This window comes from Parastagonospora nodorum (genome assembly GCF_000146915.1).
Source record: "Parastagonospora nodorum SN15 chromosome Unknown scaffold_30, whole genome shotgun sequence".
NCBI lineage: Eukaryota > Fungi > Ascomycota > Dothideomycetes > Pleosporales > Phaeosphaeriaceae > Parastagonospora > Parastagonospora nodorum.
The window spans coordinates 143,663-166,641 of NW_001884578.1; the positions used below are offsets into that span (position 1 = coordinate 143,663).

General features: G+C 52.2%; 11 protein-coding genes across 11 annotated transcripts; 6 read left to right on the forward strand and 5 right to left on the reverse strand.

Annotated features, from left to right (window-relative positions):
* Nucleotides 1-2,432: 2,432 nt before the first annotated feature.
* On the forward strand, nt 2,433-3,347 carry SNOG_14156 (hypothetical protein; the record flags this gene model as incomplete). The annotated part of the gene is made up of 1 exon (XM_001804301.1): nt 2,433-3,347. One exon carries the CDS (start codon nt 2,433-2,435, stop codon nt 3,345-3,347), a length of 915 nt encoding a protein of 304 aa, XP_001804353.1.
* A 56-nt stretch (nt 3,348-3,403) lies between these two features.
* Nucleotides 3,404-4,983, forward strand: SNOG_14157 (hypothetical protein; the record flags this gene model as incomplete). The annotated part of the gene is made up of 3 exons (XM_001804302.1): nt 3,404-3,410; nt 3,502-4,290; nt 4,367-4,983. 3 exons carry the CDS (start codon nt 3,404-3,406, stop codon nt 4,981-4,983), a joined length of 1,413 nt encoding a protein of 470 aa, XP_001804354.1.
* A 17-nt stretch (nt 4,984-5,000) lies between these two features.
* On the reverse strand, nt 5,001-6,941 carry SNOG_14158 (hypothetical protein; the record flags this gene model as incomplete). The annotated part of the gene is made up of 2 exons (XM_001804303.1): nt 5,001-6,440; nt 6,513-6,941. 2 exons carry the CDS (start codon nt 6,939-6,941, stop codon nt 5,001-5,003), a joined length of 1,869 nt encoding a protein of 622 aa, XP_001804355.1.
* A 1,139-nt stretch (nt 6,942-8,080) lies between these two features.
* Nucleotides 8,081-9,972, forward strand: SNOG_14159 (hypothetical protein; the record flags this gene model as incomplete). The annotated part of the gene is made up of 3 exons (XM_001804304.1): nt 8,081-8,178; nt 8,253-9,307; nt 9,359-9,972. The coding sequence occupies 3 exons, from the start codon at nt 8,081-8,083 to the stop codon at nt 9,970-9,972; spliced, it is 1,767 nt and encodes a 588-aa protein (XP_001804356.1).
* A 312-nt stretch (nt 9,973-10,284) lies between these two features.
* Nucleotides 10,285-10,896, reverse strand: SNOG_14160 (hypothetical protein; the record flags this gene model as incomplete). Its single annotated transcript, XM_001804305.1, has 1 exon — nt 10,285-10,896. One exon carries the CDS (start codon nt 10,894-10,896, stop codon nt 10,285-10,287), a length of 612 nt encoding a protein of 203 aa, XP_001804357.1.
* A 409-nt stretch (nt 10,897-11,305) lies between these two features.
* On the reverse strand, nt 11,306-11,823 carry SNOG_14161 (hypothetical protein; the record flags this gene model as incomplete). The annotated part of the gene is made up of 2 exons (XM_001804306.1): nt 11,306-11,395; nt 11,446-11,823. The coding sequence occupies 2 exons, from the start codon at nt 11,821-11,823 to the stop codon at nt 11,306-11,308; spliced, it is 468 nt and encodes a 155-aa protein (XP_001804358.1).
* An 844-nt stretch (nt 11,824-12,667) lies between these two features.
* Nucleotides 12,668-13,093, forward strand: SNOG_14162 (hypothetical protein; the record flags this gene model as incomplete). Its single annotated transcript, XM_001804307.1, has 2 exons — nt 12,668-12,961; nt 12,986-13,093. 2 exons carry the CDS (start codon nt 12,668-12,670, stop codon nt 13,091-13,093), a joined length of 402 nt encoding a protein of 133 aa, XP_001804359.1.
* Nucleotides 13,094-14,895: 1,802 nt separating this feature from the next.
* On the reverse strand, nt 14,896-16,425 carry SNOG_14163 (hypothetical protein; the record flags this gene model as incomplete). The annotated part of the gene is made up of 3 exons (XM_001804308.1): nt 14,896-15,333; nt 15,359-16,273; nt 16,330-16,425. The coding sequence occupies 3 exons, from the start codon at nt 16,423-16,425 to the stop codon at nt 14,896-14,898; spliced, it is 1,449 nt and encodes a 482-aa protein (XP_001804360.1).
* Nucleotides 16,426-16,945: 520 nt separating this feature from the next.
* SNOG_14164 (hypothetical protein) lies at nt 16,946-19,027 on the forward strand (the record flags this gene model as incomplete). The annotated part of the gene is made up of 2 exons (XM_001804309.1): nt 16,946-17,024; nt 17,592-19,027. The coding sequence occupies 2 exons, from the start codon at nt 16,946-16,948 to the stop codon at nt 19,025-19,027; spliced, it is 1,515 nt and encodes a 504-aa protein (XP_001804361.1).
* Nucleotides 19,028-19,197: 170 nt separating this feature from the next.
* On the reverse strand, nt 19,198-19,722 carry SNOG_14165 (hypothetical protein). Its single transcript, XM_001804310.1, has 2 exons — nt 19,533-19,722; nt 19,198-19,441 (listed from the first exon to the last, which is right to left on the reverse strand). The coding sequence occupies exons 1-2, from the start codon at nt 19,616-19,618 to the stop codon at nt 19,252-19,254; spliced, it is 276 nt and encodes a 91-aa protein (XP_001804362.1). The 5' UTR covers nt 19,619-19,722; the 3' UTR covers nt 19,198-19,251.
* A 783-nt stretch (nt 19,723-20,505) lies between these two features.
* SNOG_14166 (hypothetical protein) lies at nt 20,506-22,347 on the forward strand (the record flags this gene model as incomplete). The annotated part of the gene is made up of 2 exons (XM_001804311.1): nt 20,506-21,750; nt 21,871-22,347. The coding sequence occupies 2 exons, from the start codon at nt 20,506-20,508 to the stop codon at nt 22,345-22,347; spliced, it is 1,722 nt and encodes a 573-aa protein (XP_001804363.1).
* Between the last annotated feature and the right edge of the window lie 632 nt (nt 22,348-22,979).

The window sequence follows — 22,979 nt, forward strand, 5'->3', positions numbered from 1 at the left end:
CCCACGTGGACGAACAAAGAAAAACCCCACAGCGTGCTTTCAGCTGGCCCCCCAGAAAGTCTCGCCCTCTTTCGTCGAGGGTTTTCTGGTTCTGGTAGCGAGAAAGGGGGCAGCGCGGATTAGACGAATCGGCTGGGTCCCAAACATCGGATACGCAACTAGGGCGCGCTAACTGTCAGCCCCCAACTGCGCTGTCCTCAGCCACATGCAAACTCGATAAATTGGTTCAGGGACAAATAGCTCGGTTCTGGCCTTGCGGCCTTGGACGCCAGAATTTGACCATCAGGTCACCACAATATTGCCGAGCGCGCCCCGTTGTTTCCGTGCTCGCTTGTTTGGCTGGGGGGGAGGGCCTGGATGTATGGTTCCGCAGGGCTGGGCGGGTGCGACCCTGAGTTGGGAGGCTGTGAGTTGGCATATGTACCATGGCGGGCCTCGTTGTGTCTGGACTCTGGATGGAAGAAGGGGCTTTGAGGGAATTGCACGTGGCATCACGTGGGAAGGTAGGCTGGTGCGTAAGTGCAAGGCTGCCTACGCAATCCTCGGCCACTATCGTCATGCGAGCTTATTTGAATTCTGTCTACGTCTACCTTCTGTTAGTGGGCACGAACTAGACATGTTTACTCTCATCGCCACGATGCTGCTTCTTCGCATCAGTGTAGATCCGATCGACCATCTATGACATATTGCGTGGGTCGATCGCAAATCTAGGGAACCACGGATCAGCAAGAAACCTGGACAGAGCTTGTGGAGTCGACATCGCCGCCTGGTCAAGGTTTCATGATGCTGGTCGTGCTATAGCCAGCATCATCGACGAAGGTGTTAAGAGCGGGGTACACGAACGACAAAGCTTTGTGTTCGGTCCGAGGGAAAGTTGTTGGAGATCCGAAGATCTGCTATACCTCGTCGATGCGGGTGTATTATCTGTAGAAGGCCGCGACCTCTCTGCACGGCTTCTCAGTCTTACTACAGGCCAGTTGGTTGTCTGACGAACCTTCTAAGGGAAATGGGGCTACAGGCTGCTTCCCTTCAGATAAGCGGTTGCAGAGTGAAATCATAGGTTCAGGTCGCTCACAGAGTACATCTCGTATTCTTGTCAGCGAAGCTTGTGGGATATAAGCTTCCGTACTTGCAGATCAGCTACATCTCGTCGATGCGGTTGTACTCTTTGGAAAAGACCGCGACCTTTCTACGTCGCTTCTACGTCTTCCTGGGCTTATTCTGATGTCGGTCGGCCTTTGAAGTGCTGTGGTCACAGGGTACTTCCCTTCTCACCAGCACCGTTGATGGGAACTATATGTTCATGCTGCTCCAAGGATGGATCCTGTATGCCTGTCTGTGGCCGTGGAGATGTGATCCTTGGTAGTATACAATGCCTGTAGACCTATAGTCCTGTAATTTCCATCGTTATCAGTGAACTACTGGACCAAGCCATCGCGCCTCTTCCTGTCGACTAAGCTAAAGTTTTGCGCCTTTCAGCTCTTGTCGTATTCATCAAACTCTGTGCACAAACCTGCTCAACGCCTCGCGCATCAGGGCGTGGATACGCTTCATAGCCACTGTTGCTATCTTCGTAAGACATCAGTTCAGTGCCGGAGATGACCGTTTACTTCTGCAGTAGCACGGCACAATTTCGCGTAACTTGAAACAAGTGCCCCGGATCTTATTGAACGATAGATTGTGTGTTGGGAGATAACATGGGAAGTCGTTCAAGCGGTATCGCTGCCGGGGCTCTATAGACTTCGCAGTGTTGGAGCAAGCCGTAGTTCTGCTTGCGCGTCCATAAGCCGATTTCGGTCGTTGTGTGCGTCTAAAAACTGCTCTTGCGGACTCCTGCTTGTTGGCTAAAGAGATGTATGACCCAGTGTAGCGTATTAAGAACGATCTTGGGGGTGTACGTGTAGCTGGATCAGGTGATTGCTTTGCGCTCGCCATACATGCTTTCCCCATGGGTAGCTGTGGAACTTTACCGACCAGAACAGTGAAACCTATGGAAAACGGTTGCTAGATAGGTAAGAAGTAGACTAGGTAACTGCGATTCGATGGTGTTCATAGATGCATGCATATTGAGGAAGATATGCGTGTTAACAAGACCATCACATGACATCGTCGGTTCCTACCTCATCCATAAGTCGACATTTTGGCATCTCGCCGGTCTTTAAACACACGCCTGTTTTGGTGATATGTGGAATCTGTCGTGCACGATTTGTGTGAGTGAGAATGTCATGTTAATTGAGCGCGCATGTCATACAGCATTGCACGAGCGAGTGAAGACCATTCTGTGTTACATCCACGCGTTACGACGCTGGCAGTTGAGGCACAAGATGCCATCTCACGTCCTCCAATAACTCGGGCGCATGGTAAGTAGAGAAGAAAACTCATATTCCGCTGGATTAAGGATTTTTGCTTTCCACACCTCAGATTTGTCCGCCATGGCTACCCCAACACCTCAAAACAACTCTCGTCCGGATGCCTCGCCCTTGGGAGAAGGCTTGTCCCACAATCTTCTTAGCGACTTGGCTCCTTTGATCGCCCTGTTTGGGGAGCAAGTCACGAAGCAATTCCTCACCATGTCTATAGATTGGACGGACAACATACTGATAGCTCTTGGGCCACTGGGCATCATGACCATCCTCGTTAGTGCCATTCGGGTTGCTGGTAATAAGCATTTGAAAGCTCTCATTGGGAGAGCAAGAGAGAGCATCGAAACAGCGGAGGTCGAACTTGTGTCTTCTACATCGTACGGTGTGTGCGAGATGTGGAATGGAGTCGAGATCGTGAGATCATTCCGCATACCCAAAACAAGCCAATTTGTCGTTATAAGGAGCGACGATATGATACGGGTCTTGCCGACGTGGCAAGCTTACATGGAAAACATTATAATTGAGAGGCTGGGACGGTTTCTTGAGCAAGACGAAGATGAGACTTGGTACATCTTCAAAGGCGCCCCGAATCTTTCTTTGAATACTCCTTGGTCGTTCGTCTCGACTGCAGGGCGGTGGAGCTGGCTTTGTACTGGCTTCTTCCTTCAGTCTGTGTCTTTGGTGCTACCGTTGCTTGTCATGCGCACCATCAATTTTCAGTTTCGCGACTACAGCTATGCCTATCACGTTATAGGCACAATGAGTCTTAACATTGGGCTTGCGCTTTGTTCCCACGTCATTGAAGGCAGCACGACTGAGTATGACTTTATCCCGAACCCGGCTCATAACGAAGAGCTCGTCGTTATCACTGTCCAAGAGGCCTCCAACGTTGGAGATCAACACTTCTATCCCTATGTTACTGTCTCTGTGCCGGATAGTCCTCAGATTCGTACTTCACGATTCAACAATAAGAACTACAAGTAAGTGAAATAAATCCAACTGTCACCAATGATTGTCCAATATCAAGCCGGACAACAAAAATGGCAAGTTTCTGTTTCTCAAACTGACCTTTTTCAAAGAAGAGGCTGCACTGCATCGGTATTTTTTACTATACTCGGCTTTATCTGTCAATTCATAGGACTTCGAACTCTGCACTGGTCCGCTATAATCATTTCTCTCGGTTTCACACTTGTTATGGTAGCCATTCGCGCATGCGTCCGTCGTGGATTGGCATTTCACGCGAAGTTCCTGCCTTTGATAGACGGGTTGGAGAGGGCCCAGATCACGATTTGGATCGTGGATCATGTTCGTACAGAGGGTGTTCATAAGCTCGGCACTCTCACGATCCCCCATAAACGTCACGTGGGAAAAGAAGACGCCAGCTGGCTGTACATGCTACCCAGACTTCTGACTGCGTCCCGCTGTCATGAGAGTGTCGACGCGGATGAAAACGTAGTCTTCTTTGGCCCAGACGTACCAGAATCTGAATTTCACGAAGAATCACCCATCTGCGATCAAGTCAAGCTATGTGCAGAACTCGTACTGCATAATTCGGGAGCAGAGAAGACTGAAGGCTGGGACGATATAACTGTGCAACTACGCAAAGTAATAGAAGGCCTGGTCACGCGCTTCTGGCAGCAAGAATACTTCAAGGATCCGAATCGGCAGAGCCTTACTTGGACACTTCCTATGGTCAAGACGTGTCCTGGTATCATAGACTCAAGCATCCGTGCGCAAACAGTACACACACTTGTACCACAGAACATACGCATGGAAATTGTGAGAGTAAAAACTGGACGTATCGACGCCATGGAGTGGCGTTCCAATGTTGAAGGAGACGACACTACCGTAATGCTCACGGCGCTCCGGGATTTGGACGCTTGCGCACGTGAAACGTCAAGAGTCAACCCCGAGGGGCCATCACATAGTAAGTCTAGTCCACATCTCATCGCTTGTGTCAAACTATACCATTCAGTAAATATAGCGTACTGATCAAAGTGTAGGCCATTTGCTAAAGGCTTCTCGAATCATCGGATTTGTGCCGCATGACGAGGTGAATGACGCAGACTCGCTGCTTCACACGTACTTGAAATGGCTTGACGGCACATTGCTTTTTTTTGCTCTGACTGCATTGCCAGCTTCGCAAAAGCCAGCACATCAAGAGGACATAAACCGCAGTAGCGCTACTTATGGGTGCCACTACTCCTCGTCATGGCAAGGTGCTTCGCGCGACAGAGATGCTGTTGACGGAGGTGTGACTGACGAAAAACCCTGCAACGACATATATATGTTTTGCGATGGCACTGATCGTGAAGAATGTGCACGCGAGATATTTGGTATCTTTGTTCTCACACTAGCTTCTCTTCCGAAACCTTTGGAGGAGTTTGATCTCTATGAAGAAGTCGTCTATGCCGGGTCATCTACCTCAGTTGCGCGACATCGTATACTGGATCGTATGGTCGAACTCATGATTCAGAAAGCCCCAAGTCTTTTCCCGACGAAAAAAAAGGCAAGAGAGATGATAATCCCGGCGTTCATCAAGCACAGCTTACTTCCTTCCATGAAAGAAAAGCTGGCGACTCCAAGTTCGGGGAGCTCCGAAGTAGCATCACCACTGTAATCTAATTATTCTGCCTATCACGTACTACCCACACCACGTCCATCCCCACCAACTGAGCCACGGTGTGTACTCCCACTCGTCCCATGTCCCGCGAGCGCAGACCCAGCATCTACGAGTCCACTCAACGCGCTCGCTGTCCCCTCAGATGCCATCGTGATGCTCTTCGCCTTGACCACCGTCCCCATCTTCTCATTCGCAGAATTCTTCTTGTCTTTCTTATCAAAGTCACTCGCCCTCCAATAGCTCATGATTCCCAGATCTTGTTTCCGCGTTATTTCCTCGCTGAACTGGAAGCCCTTTGGGTTTGTCCGCTTCTCGTCGCGGAATGTATGTTTCTCCCAATCTTTCAGGATTTGTAACGTGGCGACTACGAGCGCGGGGTCAATGGTAGGGGAGCGGATGTATAGTGCTTCGTCGGGCAGGCATACGAGCGAGAATTGGCAGGCTTGTTGCATTTGCGTGCCGAAGTCGCCTGCGATTATGGATTGACGACATGGTTCGCATACGTCGTGCTGGTGACAGACTTTGCATTTCCACCGTAGTCCATTGATTGGAGATGTTTGGCACCCGTCGCACTTCGCGCCTGCGTGAACTTCAACTTCGTCGACGTGGCCGTCCCAAAAAGTATGGTCTGCAACGATTTCGCCATACAGTGGATCCTTGATATGACCTACGGCTGCGAATAACGCATGCCGAACGGTGTCGTAGCGCATTCCATTTACGGAACTGACTTGCGAGCCGCTGACCCACATATATGCCCGCCCATCCGGACCGATGAAGCGAAGAGAGTCGTAATTTAGTGCATGAACGTAAGTTGTCAGGATCGCAATGTGTGAACCATGATTCAGCCTCTCTTTCTTCCTCATACCGCCGCTCAAGTCCAGACGCAACTCATACGTCCATGATGTCTCTTTGCTTTTCGAGCCCTTCTTTTTTGGTTCAGGAGACTGGCCTGGTAATGTCATGATCCACGAAAACTTCGGGTCACGGAAACTTCCTCCCTTCGACGAGAACCTGAACGTGTACGATGGGGCTGCAGGGTTATACGCATGTTCTGTAGGCCTGATAGTCCGCCAAGTAAAGGACTCTTGCTGCGATAGCCAGTCGGCCTTGAGTTCTGTTTTGCTTCCGGCATGCGCGTAAAAAGTTGCGACGACTGGTGGGAGCCTCCATGTGGGTGGGTATGGTACTTGGCGATGTGTTTCTAGGTACAAGGGAAGAGAGGTAGGGTCTGGCGCTATCGACTGAGGTTGGCTAACATGTCGTTGTTCTATTTCGACTGGTATTGGCAAGTCATTCGAGGGATCGTACGAGTTTCTTCGAGGATCTGGAACAACTTCCGGGAATAAACTTGAGCTAGGTGGATTTCGCGGTAATGCACCAAACGATCCAGGGCCTTGTGAGATGTCATGAGTTGATACATTCGTTGAGTATGGACGTAGCGACAATGTGGATGTCTGATGAACAAGTGGTGAATGGCTATCTAGCCGTGGGGTAGCTATACTGATAGGCCGCTGTTGTTGGCTTACAGCGCTGTTCGATCGACTTCTGATCTCTGCCACTTCTAGCTGCTGTGGGATAGCCATACTGACAGGTCGCTGATGCTGGCTCACAGCGCTGTTTGATCGACTTCTAATCTCTGCCACTTCCAGTTGCTGTATCTTGCTCGCAAGGAGCTGATCTTCTTTTAATTGCTCATCGGATGTCGTCGTTGGAGGCGCTGGAGGTAATGGCGCCGGCAATTCTGCTATTATTGGTGCCGTAGGAGCATTCCCATAATATGGTTGTACGTATGGCGCTGGTTGTTGTGCGTAATGTGGTGTATAATGTGGTTGTTGAATAATCGGCGCGTAATAACCATACGAGTTGCGATCGTCCTGTTTCTGAATTGATGGCTGCTGATAATATTGGCCTGTCCACCCATGAAGCGGCTGCTGATTAGAGTATGGCGACGACATGACCTTCCCTGTGTGACATTACCCGGCAGGCGCCGAAAGAAGGCCTTATAACGTGACAATGTGTAAATTGAGAAGACTGAGTAGGTATAAACTGCATCGCCTGGCTCGTAGCCCGTGTGACGAACGACTGTGCCGCACAAGTCTGAAACAGGTCGGCTAGTACTGATCAGCGCTCGCAATACAGCGACGAAATGTGTGTCTTTTCGAGCTCGAATTGGAAATGTTGCAAGGAGAGACTTTCAGATTTAGGAAAAGTAGACACTAAGGACGGATGAGAAATGAAGAGGATTAGCGACGGGAGCAGGCGCAGCAGCGACTGTGTCACGACGGGTTACGCCCACCCGTTGTGATTCGCTAAATCGTACGTCTGAGGCTGGACGCCTAATGATTGCCTAAATGATGATTGATGTCATTGCTTCAGGCTCGTCGCATAATAGCTCCTAAGAAGAACGAGTGACAACAGTCCCGTACCGCTCATAATATCGAAATCGACTGTGATCGCAGAAGGAATCGGCTGTTGTGGACATGCCTCGCTTTTGCGCGAGACCCGTCCCGTGACTTCCTGCCCAGAAATCGACTTCTCAACTTGGTTTGCAAAGCGATCGATGCGATATGTTCTGAGGAGTCGCAGTCAACGTTTTCTTGGAGATTTAGGGGTATCATGTTGATTGTGGTAGAAATGCAGAATGTTGAAAGATGGAGGAAGCTCGCATCGAGATGCAAGAATCGAGGGCCCAGGTGCTGACCAATCACAGGCTTCGGCATTCCGGACTCATATCAATGGGCCGTCGCGAACATCTTCAGCTTTGACTCAACGAATCGAGTAGCTGCAGCCCAGAAGCATGTACAACGAATTTATCAATGAAATCCATATCAACGACTGTGCCCCTTAAGATTAGGCCTCTGCCAATGACTATCCATCATGCCTCCAAAGCGAACCTGGTCACAAATCGACGGCAGTACAAACTCAGTGTCACCAGCTTCGCGATCGCGACTATCGAATGGCAACAATGATTCCTCAGTTCCTGTGGTGTCGCGCAAAGTTAAAGCATGCGCGTCATGCCGAAAGCAAAAGGTCCGATCGGGTGCTAACGCACGCAGCAGTTCATATGCTTACGGACGACTAGATCAAATGTATAATGGAAGATAGCGGACCGCCGTGCAAGAGGTGCACTGAGCGCAATTTATCTTGTGTATTGAACAAGAGTCTGCAGACTCTGATTGAAGAGCGCTCACAGTAAGTTCTATCATCAATCCAATCTTTAGCACCTACTTGAGCCAGGAAGTTGAACAAGCTACTAATAATGGTAGATGGAAAGACACTGTCATTGGTGATCTCGCCCAAATCCACTCGTCACTTCAAGAGGCTCTTACAAAGTTATTACTACCGCCTCTACCGCCCCTACAAACCAACAATTCCATCCCGCCAGAAGAAGCAAACTCATATGAAGTTGTGGACCGGGACGACGAGCCGCCATCTTACGATAATTCTCCGCACCTCTCGCCGAAGGAAGAAGGACTGCCACATGCACCCATCGACTCCCTCTACCAAATCACTCGCCTCAGAACCCTTCGCTCAGATGACTCGCCCGACGAGCGCAAGGCATCGATCGACCGAAATACCTCTAACCACGTGAACGATTTCATCTCCAGAGGACTCATCAGTCTCGAGGACGCCGACCGTCTCGTTGGCCTCTTCATCAACCGCATCGACCACTTCATGTACCGTATCGGCGCCGGACCCTACCGCGACCTTGACAGTTTACGGCGTGGCTCGTCTGTCTTGACAGCATGTATATGCACTGTCGCCGCACTGCACGATCCTAACAGCAACCATCTCTACGCAACCTGCGGCCGCGAATTCCGTCGCCTCATGTCAGCCTCCATGTTCGATCGACGTATGGATCAAGACTGCATGCGCGCCATGTGCGTTGCATCATACTGGCTGCACGATCTCAGTTGGATGTTAAGCGGCTACGCGATCCGCCGAGCCATGGAAGTCAATCTGAGCAGCAGTTATCAGCAAGTCTTGACCAGCAGCGATCAAGAAGCCATGAACAACGTGCGCATATGGTACGTGTTGTACATTTGCGATCGCCATCTTTCCATCCTCTACGGCCGCCCGTCGATTGTCCGCGACGATGTTAGTGTGAATGGCTGGGAGGAAATACTCCGAAGCCCTATGTGCACCGAGAGTGATAAGAGACTCGTCAGTCAAATGGCTCTCCTCGTCATCATGGGAAACGCGCGAGAACTCTTCGGTCCAGACGCAGGCGAACCCATCCCCATCGCCTTCGCCCCGCAGTTCGAAAAGTTCAGCCATCAGATTGATAAATGGGTGGGATTGTGGTCTTCTGAACTTCTGAGTAAGTCATCCTATCTCATCAATCCTGTTTGGGAATGCTAATGACTCCCAGAACTCCATGAAAGCATCGGCGAATTCCCCACAAAAGGCGTCATCCTGCACCACCACCTCGCAAAACTGCATCTTCACTCACACGTCTTCCGCGGTCTGAAGGGCGCTCCCGTCCCCACATACTTCCGCACCAGCGCCACCGCATCCGTAACTGCCGCAACTGCCATCATCGAAACCGTGCTGACCGACGACGACATCCGCGACGGGCTCGTCGGTATACCGCACTACATCCACTCAATGATTGCCTTCGCGTGCGTGTTTTTGCTGAAGATAGCTGCGCAGTATTCGGGGGTGTATATTGAGGACGCGGTTGTTTATGACCTAACGACCAGGGCGGTCAGGCAGTTTCGTGAGACTCCCGTGGGCAAGTGGCATCTTGTGCATCTTATGGCCGAGGGGCTGGAGAAGATGTTGGTCAAGAAGACGATGGGGAGGACAGTGATGGCGGCGCATGATATTGCTGCTTCGCCTGCGCCGCAACCTATGGCGCCGACAGCGAATGGCGATGTCCTCTTTGGCGAGAACTTCGAGGATGCGTTTAATTTCGGCACGTCTTCGTTTTTGAACTTTGATACGGGGACTCTGGATTTGGACTTTAATGGGTTCGGCTTCTAGCCTCGACAGAGACATCACATTTTGGCCTTCTGGTTTTTAACCCATCGTCTCATCCCTCCTCCCCTCCCCCCTCGAATTCCATTTGCGATCAAAAACTTGCAAACTCCTCTGCGCAGTGGGTACCACATCCAGCGCCTTGATACTAACCCGATCCTTCTGCGCCAGCATGAACGCCGCTGCATCTGCCACATCGTCTGCAATCAGCGGCTCGAAGCCCGCCATGAATTCGTTGTATGAGGATTTATCGTACGAAACTCTGTCAGAAGCATTAGCGATCTCGCTCCTCATTATGCATGTGAAAGACAGGAATCTTTACCTTTGCTCGTGGAAGTTGGTCGCTACAACCCCCGGCCTCAACGCCAACACCTTGATATCGCTCCCCACCAACTCCGTCCTGAGCACATTCGTAAACGCCTCCTGACACGCTTTACTCGCATGATACACCGCCTCGCCCGGAAACGGCGGGACCTCTAGACCGGTCGTACTTGTGACATTCAAGATCGTACCCTGGCCTCTTTCCTTCATCTTCCCCTCGTTCAGCACGGCGTACGTCGCGAACATGTACCCGTTAATATTCGTGCTGGTCATGGTGATGATGTCCTGAATCTTGAGGTCTGGGAAAGGGGACGGGGCGCCGAGAGCGAGGCCGGCGTTGTTGATTAGTACGTCGATGTGGGAGACTTGGGAGACGATGTTGGAGATGGCGGTGGAGAGAGCGGCGTGGTCTTGGACGTCGACGGATGTGGTGAATACTTTCAGGTCGGGATGGGCGTCTTGGAGGTCTTTTGCTAGGGTGGTGAGTTTGTCGGAGGAGCGGGCGAAGAGGATTAGTGTTGCTTGCTCGGCAGCGAGGCGGCGGGCGATGGCGGCGCCGATGCCCATTGAGGCGCCTGTTATTAGGATGTTTCGGCCTTTGAGAGACATTTTGGTGGGAAGGGGGTTGGGATCTGTAGAGTTTGGGGAATGGATGCAATAAATGCATTTGTAGCTTTTTAATATGCTACCTAGGTGTGTCTAATCATGACGTCACAGCAGAAGGCAAAGGTGTAATAGTACAACAGAGCCGGGTCATTATTGCGTGGTTATAATATTCGTAAGAGTGTGTTTGGGCATCTCCTGTGCGTGTTAGCCATGAGCAGAACCCATCGACGTGAAAAGAAACGAGACCTACATATCATTATGCCATGTGTGACCGTTATGCGTAGAGTTCGTATGCACTTCGTAGATCGTGGTACTCATGCTGTTTATTGCGAATGGGGTCATAGCGTCTGCTCTGTAGTCGGCCGGAGAGAAGCCAGGGTACGTGTGAACCAGAACACGTTCGACGAGACATTCATCCTTCCCATCGCTGCGCCTCCTTGTTGTATCCGATGAGCTCGAGATCGATGTTCAACGTCTTGAGCATCATGTCCATGGTGAAAGACTGTAGTATGTTAGTGTGTGCTAGGCTTCAAACCAGCGAATGCTCCTCACGTCATCGTCGGCAGCCTTGAACGTCTCTTCCTCCTTGTCATCACCACCGTTATCCTCGGCCATCTCCGCGTATTTGTCATAGGCCTCGTCCCCAATCTCTCCGTTCTCCCTCGCCTCTTCCATATTCTCCCTCTCGGCCTCTCTTTCTTCCTTGTCCCACTGCTGTTGGCGCTCCTTCCCTTCTTTCTCTCGCGCGTTCCACGCTCCAACGCCGCCCATTCTGTTGACCTTGTCGCGCGTGGTGGCGAACAACTCTTCCGCTACCGTTCGGCTGGCTGTGCGCCATTTGTCTATCAGAACAACCAGATCGTCGTCTTTTGTGGAGGTAGCGAGTGTGTGAGCTTGGAAGAGGATCTGCATCTCGTTGCGAAGCTGCATAATCTCGCGCGTAAGGGTGGGGTTGGTCACTGCCTTTTTAGATACCGTCCGCGATGGCGTGGAAAGGCTTGAGCGTGAAGGAAGTGACTTCGATACGCGTGGCTGGGAGGGTCCCGGTGTCGCTGCTGTCTGTTTCGCTAGTGCAATCATGTGCTCGTTGCTTGCCGTCGACCGCAGTGGAGTCGCCTGCAATTGTATACTTTCATAGGTAGTGAGCTCAGGAGGGTCTGAAGATGGCGTGTCAGAGCCAATATCGGGTTTCAATGGCGTGCGAAACGGTGATTTGAACGGTTTGTGGAGCGTCCTCGCAGCTTCGTTCAGCCGGCGGCGTTTCGCTTGCGGGGTCGACATGTTCGCTGGCACTGGGGCATTGGTGTGGGTCTCAAGCTGTAAGATCGTGTGATACGGCAAGTGAAGTGTGTGTTGGCGATTGCGATGTCAGTGCCTGGATGGTCGGGGGTCGTACCTGCCGTGACGCGATGCGGGATCGGCCGCACGTGTGGGGCAAGTCGCGCCGTCACGTGACGTCGATAGGGTCTCCACGGGATGACTGAAAGAAAGCACTTGTCAACATCGATGATGGACCTTAAGCTCGACCTCTTCCATCCACCCTCAAGTTTTATTGCCAGCGACTGGAGCGACGGGGACTGTGTCTGTACCGTGAGAGGGGAGTCGCTCACCGTGACCTCCCACGCCTGCTTACCTAGCTTTTCAGCCTGCTTGCTCAACGTCTGTCTTACATCCACCACAGCCTTCCACAACTTTTCATCCACTTCATTCTCTGCATAACTCCACATCACTTCTCGATATGTAACGGGGTTTCTGATGCTCCATGACTTCAGCCATGACTTCAGCCATGTGCAGCATTTGTGCACACCTCGATATGGTCAAGGGAGAGAAATGGAATCCATGGACTGTTGGATGGCCAAAAATCACAATCGAAATTCTACAACAATCAGCTTCGCTGTGTCAAACAGATGGCTGCAAGATTCTGCTTCAGGCAGTCTTGAAATGCTACCCAGACGCATCGACAACGGCTGGCATCGTCCCGTATTACAAGCCTGGCATATTCTGGGTGCAAGAATTAGGCGAGCTTCAGATTTACTTTAAAATGGGTGAGGATTATTCGTGCTCCACAGTAAGAGCTAACGAAGAATGCCAGGTGCTCGAGATCCAATCTGGCCAGCTTTCTTGCGCAGCACACATCACGAGGACCCAACCTCTCATGATAGCCTCGAATTCGTCCGAGAATGCTTGGTGGAGTGCTTAGACACACATCTCTCATGTCACATTCCCGTCACTCAGCAAACCTACATGCCTTCACGAGTCCTGGACGTAGGCTTGATTGACGATGGGCATCTGAGTGTTGACAACCGAGCGCCTGTCTACTTGGTAGACGCAATCGAAATCATTGGCGACAGAAGATATGCATGTCTCAGTCACCGATGGAACACGTCCGGAAAGAATATCATTACAGAGATAGCCACGCACGAACAGCACAAGTCGGGTATTGAATTTCGACAACTGGACCTAGCCTACCAAGATACTGTCCACATCCTGCGTCGTCTAGGCGTACGATACTTATGGATTGATAGCCTGTGCATTATACAAGACGACAAGAATGACTGGGCAAGCGAGTCAGAAATGATGGCGAAGGTTTACAGTAGCGCACTATTCACGCTTGCGAGGCATTGCGATGGTACTACCTCACTTGCCTGCGCCAGGCATCCGGAAATTGTTGTCAGCGAGACAATTTCACCACCTGTGTATGCTCGAGCAATGTTAAAGCATGTCTCAGCGTTTGGCCCATTTAACGGTGTTGACGAGTACAGTCAGATTTTAAGAAGAGGTTGGGTCTATCAAGAGCGTTTGTTGTCGCCGCGAGTCATACATTTCATGGACAGTGAGATCTCGTGGGAGTGCCAAGTAGTATCTGATTGTCAGTGTAAGCATGGAGAACCACGAGCTCGCCCACCTGATAACACTCCAAAAATTTGGCATGCCGAAGCTTTAGCTCCTGGAGGTCTGGATTCGACGGCACAAAAAAATGCAATAGCGAAAAGATGGCGAGACATAGTGAAGGAATACTCCGGACTTGAATTGACGAAGCAGACAGATCGACTTCCTGCTATACGAGGTTGCGCGGAACAGATTTATATGCAGCTCAAAGATTTGGGGCACATCGGAACAGATTTCGATGACTCATATTCATTTGGTCTCTGGAAACATTGCTTGGTATCTGACATGACCTGGGAATCCTACTTCGGGCCCGGAGCAGTAGTCCAAAGACCGCCCCAGCTTTTCCCGGTACCGACCTGGTCATGGGGATCCATAAATGCTACAGCTAATTATTATTACGGGGGAGAAAAACGTAATCTTTGTGCTCAAGCCAAGTTGTTGAGGGCTCCAGACGATCCCCGTGGAAGACATACGCCCGCATACATAATTCTGACAGCCCAAACAATTCCTGCGCGGTTGAAACTCGAGAGAGAGGGATTTTATTAGGGAATCTGGATCCGACTCTATGCAGAGGTCAATTCATCTTACCCCCGATTCTTTGGGGCGCTTTTGCATCTCATCGTCACTCAACCCCAAAGACTGTATCTTCAAAGCAGATTTCGAATTGCGATCTGCCAATTGGGACGAAGAAGCATGGTATGACATCACAATCGTTAGAATGACAGGAACCACACGTTCACACCCTTGGGCTATCTCTCTCGTTTTGTGGAGGTACGGGAAATGCGTGCCTGGATCCGGTGTGCATCGCCAAACAGAAGACAATATCCCAATCTACCAACGGATCGGGCTGCTCAGAGCGTACCCAAGGCCAAAAGGCATAAGTAGCATAGACTGGAGCAAAGCCGAGAAGACAACGATCGCGATAGAATGAAACATGGTCTCTCGTTAGTTTTTCACAAGCTTCATGCAGCGCCCTCCACAAGTCAGCGTAAGCAGACACGAAGATACGCACCACATGCCTGCGTACATATTTCCAACCATCACTCACACACACGCACACCACAAAGCATTGAAAAAACTCCATGAAACACAACATCACATTTCCGCATACATCTACAGCTTAACCGAAACATCCCACCAATCCAACCCCACAGCAACGCCCGCCACAGCAACCGTGTACGCGACAAGCACACCCATACTCTCCAACACGCCCATGTGCAGCGTCGGCATCGTCATGTTTACCAACCCCGTCAGTAAATTCGCGACCAAAAACACCGCTAATCCGTTTCGATTGAACGCGTACAAGACGCTACTCGTCGCCTCCCTGGTGCGCGCTTTTTCTTCCGACTTGGTAGGCGCTTTGTACAAGTTCGGAAATAAGAGGGTCTCGATGCCGCAGCAGATAGTGATTTGGTAGCTGTTGAACGCGCTGACCCACAGGAAGTATGGGAGATTGGCGATGCGTCGGGACACGGAGAGACGGAGGCCGTAGTACAGATGTTGAGAAGTAGAAGAGGGCAGTCCAGAGCAGAGACGCGATGGCGAGTTGGCCTAATATAGTCTTCCGGAGTTTCACGCCAAGGGAGGAGTTCTTGGGGAGTGCTTGTTGCCGCGGGAGGGCGATTGAGCCGAGGGATTGGCCGGCGAGGAATATCGCCAGGTAGCCGATGAACGAGAATATGCCTTCGCGGTTCTTGGAGAGTAGGTTTGTGCGCGGGGCAATCACGATGTAGGAGCCTAGGGAGGTCCAGTCGAGGGCGATTTCGTAGAGAGCGGCAAGGGTGCAGGATAGGATTGCGTAGGAGGGCACGAGGTCGAAGAAGGTCTGGAAGAGGGCGACGAAGGGCGGGAGGAAGCCGAGTGTGAAGAAGAAGTTCCAGTGGATGCCGTACTCGGTGACGTGCTCTGCGTAGTCCAGACCCTTGACGGAGATGAGGCGGATGGTCCCGAGAACGAGGAGCGGGATCGAGTGGCGGATTGATGTGAGGAGACGCTGGGATAGTGGTGGGCGTCTGCCTGTGCCTTCTTTCAGCGAGGATCGGACGGACACAACGCCGGCTGTGAAGACGAAGGAGCCCACGCCCATGTCCATGAGCGATGTTCCCCAGTTTTCCACCTTTGCAAAGCGCCGGGGGAAGACGCGAAAGTCGACTGCCAGGATTGCGACACAGGTTATGACCATCATTGCGCCGCGGTAGTTCGTGATGAATGGCTTCACAGGAAGCGGGTCGGGCTTGGAGTCCTTCGCATTGTCGTCCTTCTTCTGTGGCCTTGCCTCTTTCTTCGCTTGTACTGGCTTCTCAAGGACGACTAGTATAACTGCAGGGAGCAGCAGTAGTAGGTTCAAGACCCATGGCGTGGACGAGTAAATGGTCGTAGCGAACAGCGTAACTCCGCAATTCAGCAGAAAGTCCACGAGAAAGGCGGGAACCGTATATGGCGTGAACAATCGCATGCGTGACTGAACGACAGACCACAGTAGTATGCTCAACTGCCACGGTAGTCAGCATATGCGCATCTCTCGAGTCGCGGGTGTGTGTACGGTACAGGCATTGCGAGCGAGACGCTATTGACGTCAGCGACGGAGCTGCCGGTGTGACCCGACACCCAGGCCTCCTTGAGTTGTTTGTACGTCTTCGCCATGTTGTCAAAAGAAGGTGCACGCGAGTTGGGCGTTGTTCGTGCAAATGGCCGCCTACGTTGGACGCGTCGAGGTGTCCTCTCACATGGTCTGTGCGGCTCCTTTACCAACGTCACGTCACGGCTCCGTTTGTACTTCACTCTCTTCTTTGCTCCCCGCACTTGCAAACTTCTAACATGTTCTTTCTCATTCTCTGGTTCTCCTCACTTTGGTGATAACAAGTTTCCGTTCTGTTTCTCGCCGAGGGTGCTCACATCTTCTTCCAGCCCATGCAGTCACCACCCATATGTCCCATGCATTCACGCAGAGATGCTTTAGCTTCTGTTGCGCTTGTTCGACGGCCTTCTCAGCTCAATATTGAGCTATGGAGCCGATGGTGAGGAAGAGACTGATGGGTCCGGTCATCCCAGTCGTTGCACTGGACCCAACCAGTCATACACAGTGACTGCTTTAAGCTCAGTGACAAGTCGCGAGATGAAGGCTTGACGCCATGTGGAAACACGCTCAGAGATGCTTTCCACAATGTCTCTGGCAAACTATGCACCATCACAATTGCTGCCTGTCTGCGAGGGCATGTGGACATCGGTCCATCCAGCCAAGGGTAAGGACTCTTCTGACTCTCGAACTCCCACATCTTTATTATCCCTGTGCCCCTTTCTCTATCCAGTATGCCTGCCGTTGAATGTCTATTGACCTACCGTCATACCATTGTGTATCTCCGCTCTTGTGTTGCTTCTAAATATCTCCGTTTGTTGTTCTCTCCTCCACTCTCACCTTTCTCGTGCACGCGTCACGCGAGCAACAATACAAAACAATAACAAAGTCGCATGGAAGGATTTTACTTCGCGCCTCCAACTACCTCACCACCATCCTCCACCTTCCTTTCTGCCACAGACACCCACTCCCGCGCAGACGCCTACGCACCTCCAACAATGCATTCCCCAACAGCAGACGAGAAGGCGACGAGGCCTTCAAGAATTCCCAGGCTGCCAAACCCGCCATCCTCACGACGTCCTGGCATGGAGCGGCGTCCTGCCTCGCACGCAGCCACGACGGGCTCACCCCGTCCAGCTGCATACACTCCAGCATCACGGGGCGTCATGTCGCCCACACCAGACTCGAAGATCCCCAAGGCTGCGGGAAAACAGACTCACTACTCACCAAAAAGGCCACGAACAGGAGCAGCAGCAGCGCCAAATGTCTGACGGAGCAGCATCAGTGGACAATGCTAACATCCTTGTGCAACACAGTCCGGAGCGTCCCAACAGCCATGAGCTCGAGCAAGCTGTCTCGTCCGCCGCTTCCGTTGAGCAGAGCATCCTGCATCAGACCAGCCACGATCCCAAGCAGGTTGAGTCGTCCACCGCATCGGCTGAGCACAGCACCCAGGATGGCGAGTCTTCTGGCTCTCCTCACGGGGGCTTCACATGGAGGTCTTCCTCTGAGTACTGGGAGAAGCAGATGCCCCACGAGCCGACACTGCGCATCCACCGCGATGCCCCAGACGTCCTGTTCGGAGACTCAAGTCAACTGCCCAAAGACTTACCAAAGCCAGCTACATCAAGGTCGTCATTCAGAACGTCGCTAGGAACGCTCGCGCAGCAGACAAAGTCATCCATCGGTCTCGCCCTCAGCTCGTCTATGGACCTTCCTCCCCCCACCACCACCACGCGCGAGGCCGTCACCACCCCCGTTGTCATAAGCCCCATACGCTCTATGCAGCGTCAAGGTGTTCGAAACTTCTCGACACCGACGAGACGCCCGGCACGCCCAGCACAGACTGGTGGCGATGTCGCTCCTATCGCTAACGAGATCACTCCGGTCACTGATGGGATCGCCCCCATCGCCAACGAGACCGCTCCTATCGTGGATGAGATCACACCAGCCGCGCCGACAGAGAACGCAGCCGATCCCGATTCAGACGGCGAGCAGATCGACTTCTGGGCCGCACTGAACGAGACGGCACCGCAAGAGAAGAAGAAGAGAGCCCGTGGCGTAGGCTTCATGACAGCAACGACCAGCTTCGCCGGCAGAGTCTCGGAGCGCAAGAGCATCAGCGACCTCAAGCTCAAGGCCAAGCAGAGCCTGCGCAGCCTCTTCAGCAAGGACGAAGAGAGCTCCTCGGAGCCAAAACGCTCCCTCACCACCACCACCCGCACGCTCGCCCGCCGCCTCTCCCGCAACTTCTCGCGCGTGCACATTCCCGCCGTGCCCGCAGACGAGCTTCGAAACCTCGAGCAACTGACCCGCCGCCAGTCCGCGCTGACGCTGACGGCGCTCGCACTGACGCCCGAGCCGCTGGCTCACTACACGGTGCAGACGGCGGCGACCGTCAACCACATCGTCGCCAGCATCGCCGCCGCCACGACCACGGGCGCCCAAGCCCACCGCCTCGCCAGCATCGCGGGCGCGCTGCTCGACATGGTCGAGATCGGAAGGGAGAACGAGGAGATGAGGCAGATGGCCTTCCAGGCGCAGCTGGAGGTCCTGGCGGGGAGTGAGCGGCTGGGTCACGTGAAGGCTAGGCTGGAGACCCTGTTGCAGGGCGAGTTCGAGGACCCGGTGATGAGGGGCCTCATGGACCGTCTGGGGGATCTGGTCTAGCCTCACGTCTTGTTTTGGTTTGTGTGGGTTTGGCGTTGGGTGTTTGTCTGCCTCCCGCATGGGATATCGGGATTCCGCCGCGCGCGCAGAGTGCGTCGTGTGCGGCTTCAAAAGTTACTGTATTATAGACATGTAGACGAGAAAGACGCGAGTCACGATATGAAATGACATGACGATTTCGATCAGTTTGTTGTGTGTTTGATTTGGATATGTGTGTGTGTATTTTACGCTCCTCCGAACATTCCTCCGCCACCTCCACGGCCTTGCGCCTCGCCCTGCATCTTCTCGCTCACTTTTACGTTGACCTCGAAGAACTTGGCGACGCAGCGGTCGAGGCAGACGGACTCGCCCTTGTTGAGGTCGGCTTCGCGGTAGGTCGAGTCGATGCATTTGGAGCTGCAGGATTTGAGGAGTCTGTGTACATGATTAGAATGTGTGGAGGACAAGAATACGCAATCAAGGGTTCTAGGTTCGGAGGAATGGTGTAAAAGAGAGCAGTTCGTACCGACTGTACATGTCGCTAACCATGTCGATTTCAGCTTCCGCTTGGGCGATTTTCTGCTCGCTGGAGATTTGGGGGCGGCCGCCCATGCCGAAGAAAGACATCTTGAATGTATGTGTGCGTCGTTATCGTGGTATTCGTAGGCGTGAATTGGTGAGCGACGGCGCAATTGGTGGTTGTGATATTGCGGCTGCGGTCGTGGCTTTTGGCTGGCGGCGGCGATGATGTCGCGCGAGCTTTGGAACTTTTGGAAGCTTGGGGCGCGGGTCGGGACGTGCTGGTGACGTTGTGCTGCTGGGGTGGAGATGCGCGGGAGCTTTGGGAACACAACTACGACGGTTTTGTGGAATCACGGTATATGATGGGCGATGACTGTGTAGGATTATCAGGAATGTCACTTAATGCGTTGGGGATTTACTGGGGCTACCGGTCGCGCGTGTGAAAGACGCGCTCTCATGGCACTCTCAGTTCATTCATTGCTGTAGACGAATTAGAGAGTTGGACCAGGCGAACCGGAGTTAGATTGGCACGGTGAGAACTTGGTAAGTAAATCCTTGGTAGACGTTCATCATGTGTTGGGAAACGAACGACTTAAGTGTCACTATCGTTGGCCTGCACGGAGAGCGTACTTCTCCAGTCCCGATCACCACGTACACACTCGCCCCTATGCAGGTGGCATTTCACACTTTTAAACGCTGCCCAGGTGGTGACTCTTGCTTCTTTTGTACTCTTTCTCTCGTGCGTTTTCTTGGCATTTCACGTGAGTAGCGTAGGTAGGTCGACACCCAGGCGCTACCACTTCTGTGTACTCGGCACTATACACTGCACAGTCACCGAATCTCAAGTCTCCTGAGATGTTTGGTATCGATAGTGTGGGGTTACGTCATCTCTAATGCAAGAGTGCGCTTCCGTCGTGCTTTCTACTTGAGCGCTCACACTTTCCCGCTCGCCCAACATTTGTCCCCAAGCCAGCTTCATGGATGAGCGACTCAACGAAATGACATCCAAGCCTGCTGATTCGAGTTGCTTGTCCTTCCTCGACCTACCCGCTGAGATTCGCAATCATATCTACGCCGAGATTTACGAGCACGTCGACCACATCGTGCTCACACGCAACCCGGCTGGCGATGATCTCGTCACCTTACATCGAAGGGTCTATGACCGTAACCACGCCTTGCCTTGGAGAACCGGAACAATCGTAGGTACGGCTGTCATCCAAGAGACCTCTGCAGTAGCTAGACTGACTCGAATAGGAGAGCAGATTGAAATGCCGTATCGACAGAACGACACGCTGCCAGCTTTCCAAGAGGGTCTGTCGCTCTTCCTGACCTGTCGGCAAATCTCCAATGAAGCTGCATCCGTCTTCTACTCGAACAACGTCTTCCGCATGGCTGTAAAGCGCAACCTGGGTCTTTGTCCTTACATTCACGAAGAGTGTCAACCCGGCAGTCGTATGCTCGACAAATGGCTCGAACAAATAGGCGCCAAACGTATGCTGGTGAAAAAAGTCTGCCTGGACCTAGACAGCATATGCCAGGTCCATTGCAAGAACAATGAATCACATATCGAGTGGGTACAGGGTAACCGTCCCAGCCCCATTCCCAACGGTGATTACTTCGCAGTCTTGCCATTGCTCAATATAATCTGGAAACACAGTCTTCAGCTTAAGGTCTCGGTTGAGCGATCGAAGCAGGCCCGTAGTCGGTTCACTTACAACAGGCACTACCCCTATTCACCTTTCAAGGCCATGTCAACTGCATTACAATCCTTCTGCAGGGACGACCTTGATGTTGCGAAGTTTCAGCGTACCCTGGCGTGTATAGCCATCAAGAATGATGGATCAGGTGGGGATATGGTTTCCCGGACGACAACTGAACATGACCATGTGCAAGAGAACAGCAGCGGTATCGCCGTTCCCGAGCGCTCTAGAGGATTGCCAGACCTGTGGGGCCATGGCTGTATAGACACTGCCAAGGGCTTCTCGTTGGGTGAAGGTGACCGACTTCATTGGGACCAAGACGACTCTCCCATCAAACTTTCCAAACTACCAAGATACATCTATCACGGGGTATTGAAAAGGGTCATCAAGGATGGGGCAGCCAAGACTCTTGATCTCGATAATCTTGAGGGTTCTGTTCTTTGGCCTGAACCGGTGTACGTTAACCGTGAGCTTCGTCGAGAATTCTCATGGCACATGCTCTATCGATTCAACATGCTCGCTGTGTGCAGTACATCTCGACGTGCGCGCTTTTCCGGCAAAAGCATGTCAAGAATGGAGCGCTATCTCCGGCACTCTATCACATATACGTATACCCCCTTGCTAGAGCGTCGAACTTCGCAGTGGAGCCCCGGACTCGATGGTTCTCAGCCCCACTTCAAGCTATCCGTCAAGCTCGACGGCGCGCTGACTATGGAGGAGCTCCGCATCGCCATCCTGCCGTTTGTTATTGCTAGTTCACAGACATGGAACGACAGATGTGTTACCTTCACTCTCGATACCCCAGGATCAAAGCAGCAAGCAGTGACGATTGAGATGGACTTGCTGCGCCGCCGGGTCCTGCTTGCGCTGAAGGGATACTTCAAGGAGCATGGGAACGGCACTGAGATGTGTCCGGAGTTATGGATCAACGGACATGGTCGGGTCATGGAGGTTGTGCGCAAAGATGCTACATCGCGAGCTGTTGTGCAAGATAGTGCAGTGGTTCCTGCGCGTGCTGCGAAGCAGTCTTCCGCACCGCCGTATCCCACTGACGGAAAGCTAGATAGCACGATCAGCTATCTGGCCTGGTACAAACGATCGTGGCAGAAGTTGAAGTAACGCTTGTCCAACTCACTTCACGCGAAGGCAGCTGTCTATGTTCGCAGCAAACGGATAATCTTTTGTAGCCCTGTGACAGTTTCTTACTCAGCATATACAAGGATAAATATACGTTATAGACACCATACAAATGTTGAAACACATCGCCCGAGCCTTGTGATTCTCATAGACCCGAATTCTGAACTTCACTCACAAACGTCTATTTTCAAAATTCGTACTGCACCGTCTTGCATCCCCCCCACTTCAGCACTTGCCACATCCACCGCCGCGCGTGAGAAGTGCATCAACCCCATTCCACCCGTGTCTTGAACGCCAATCATGCACGCGCGTTTCATTCAGGTCTCTGTTTCCTATGAAGTATGCATCTTCGCTCAGCGATGAAGTACCCCCAGCGCATCGAGGCACGAAAAGGTTAGACAGACTTGTATATAACGACGCCGACTGCGATGAGCCATTGTCGTAAAATGTAGTTAAGTACTACAAGTATGCACTCCAGGCATACCATCAACAGTACTCTCAACGCAAAAGCAGCAGACATGATTTCCCTTTCCGAACAAGTGCAGCAGGTTTTGAAAGTCCTTGCATTAACTCGTATATATTCCACACACGATATCCAGTTCAGCCCCCGATAT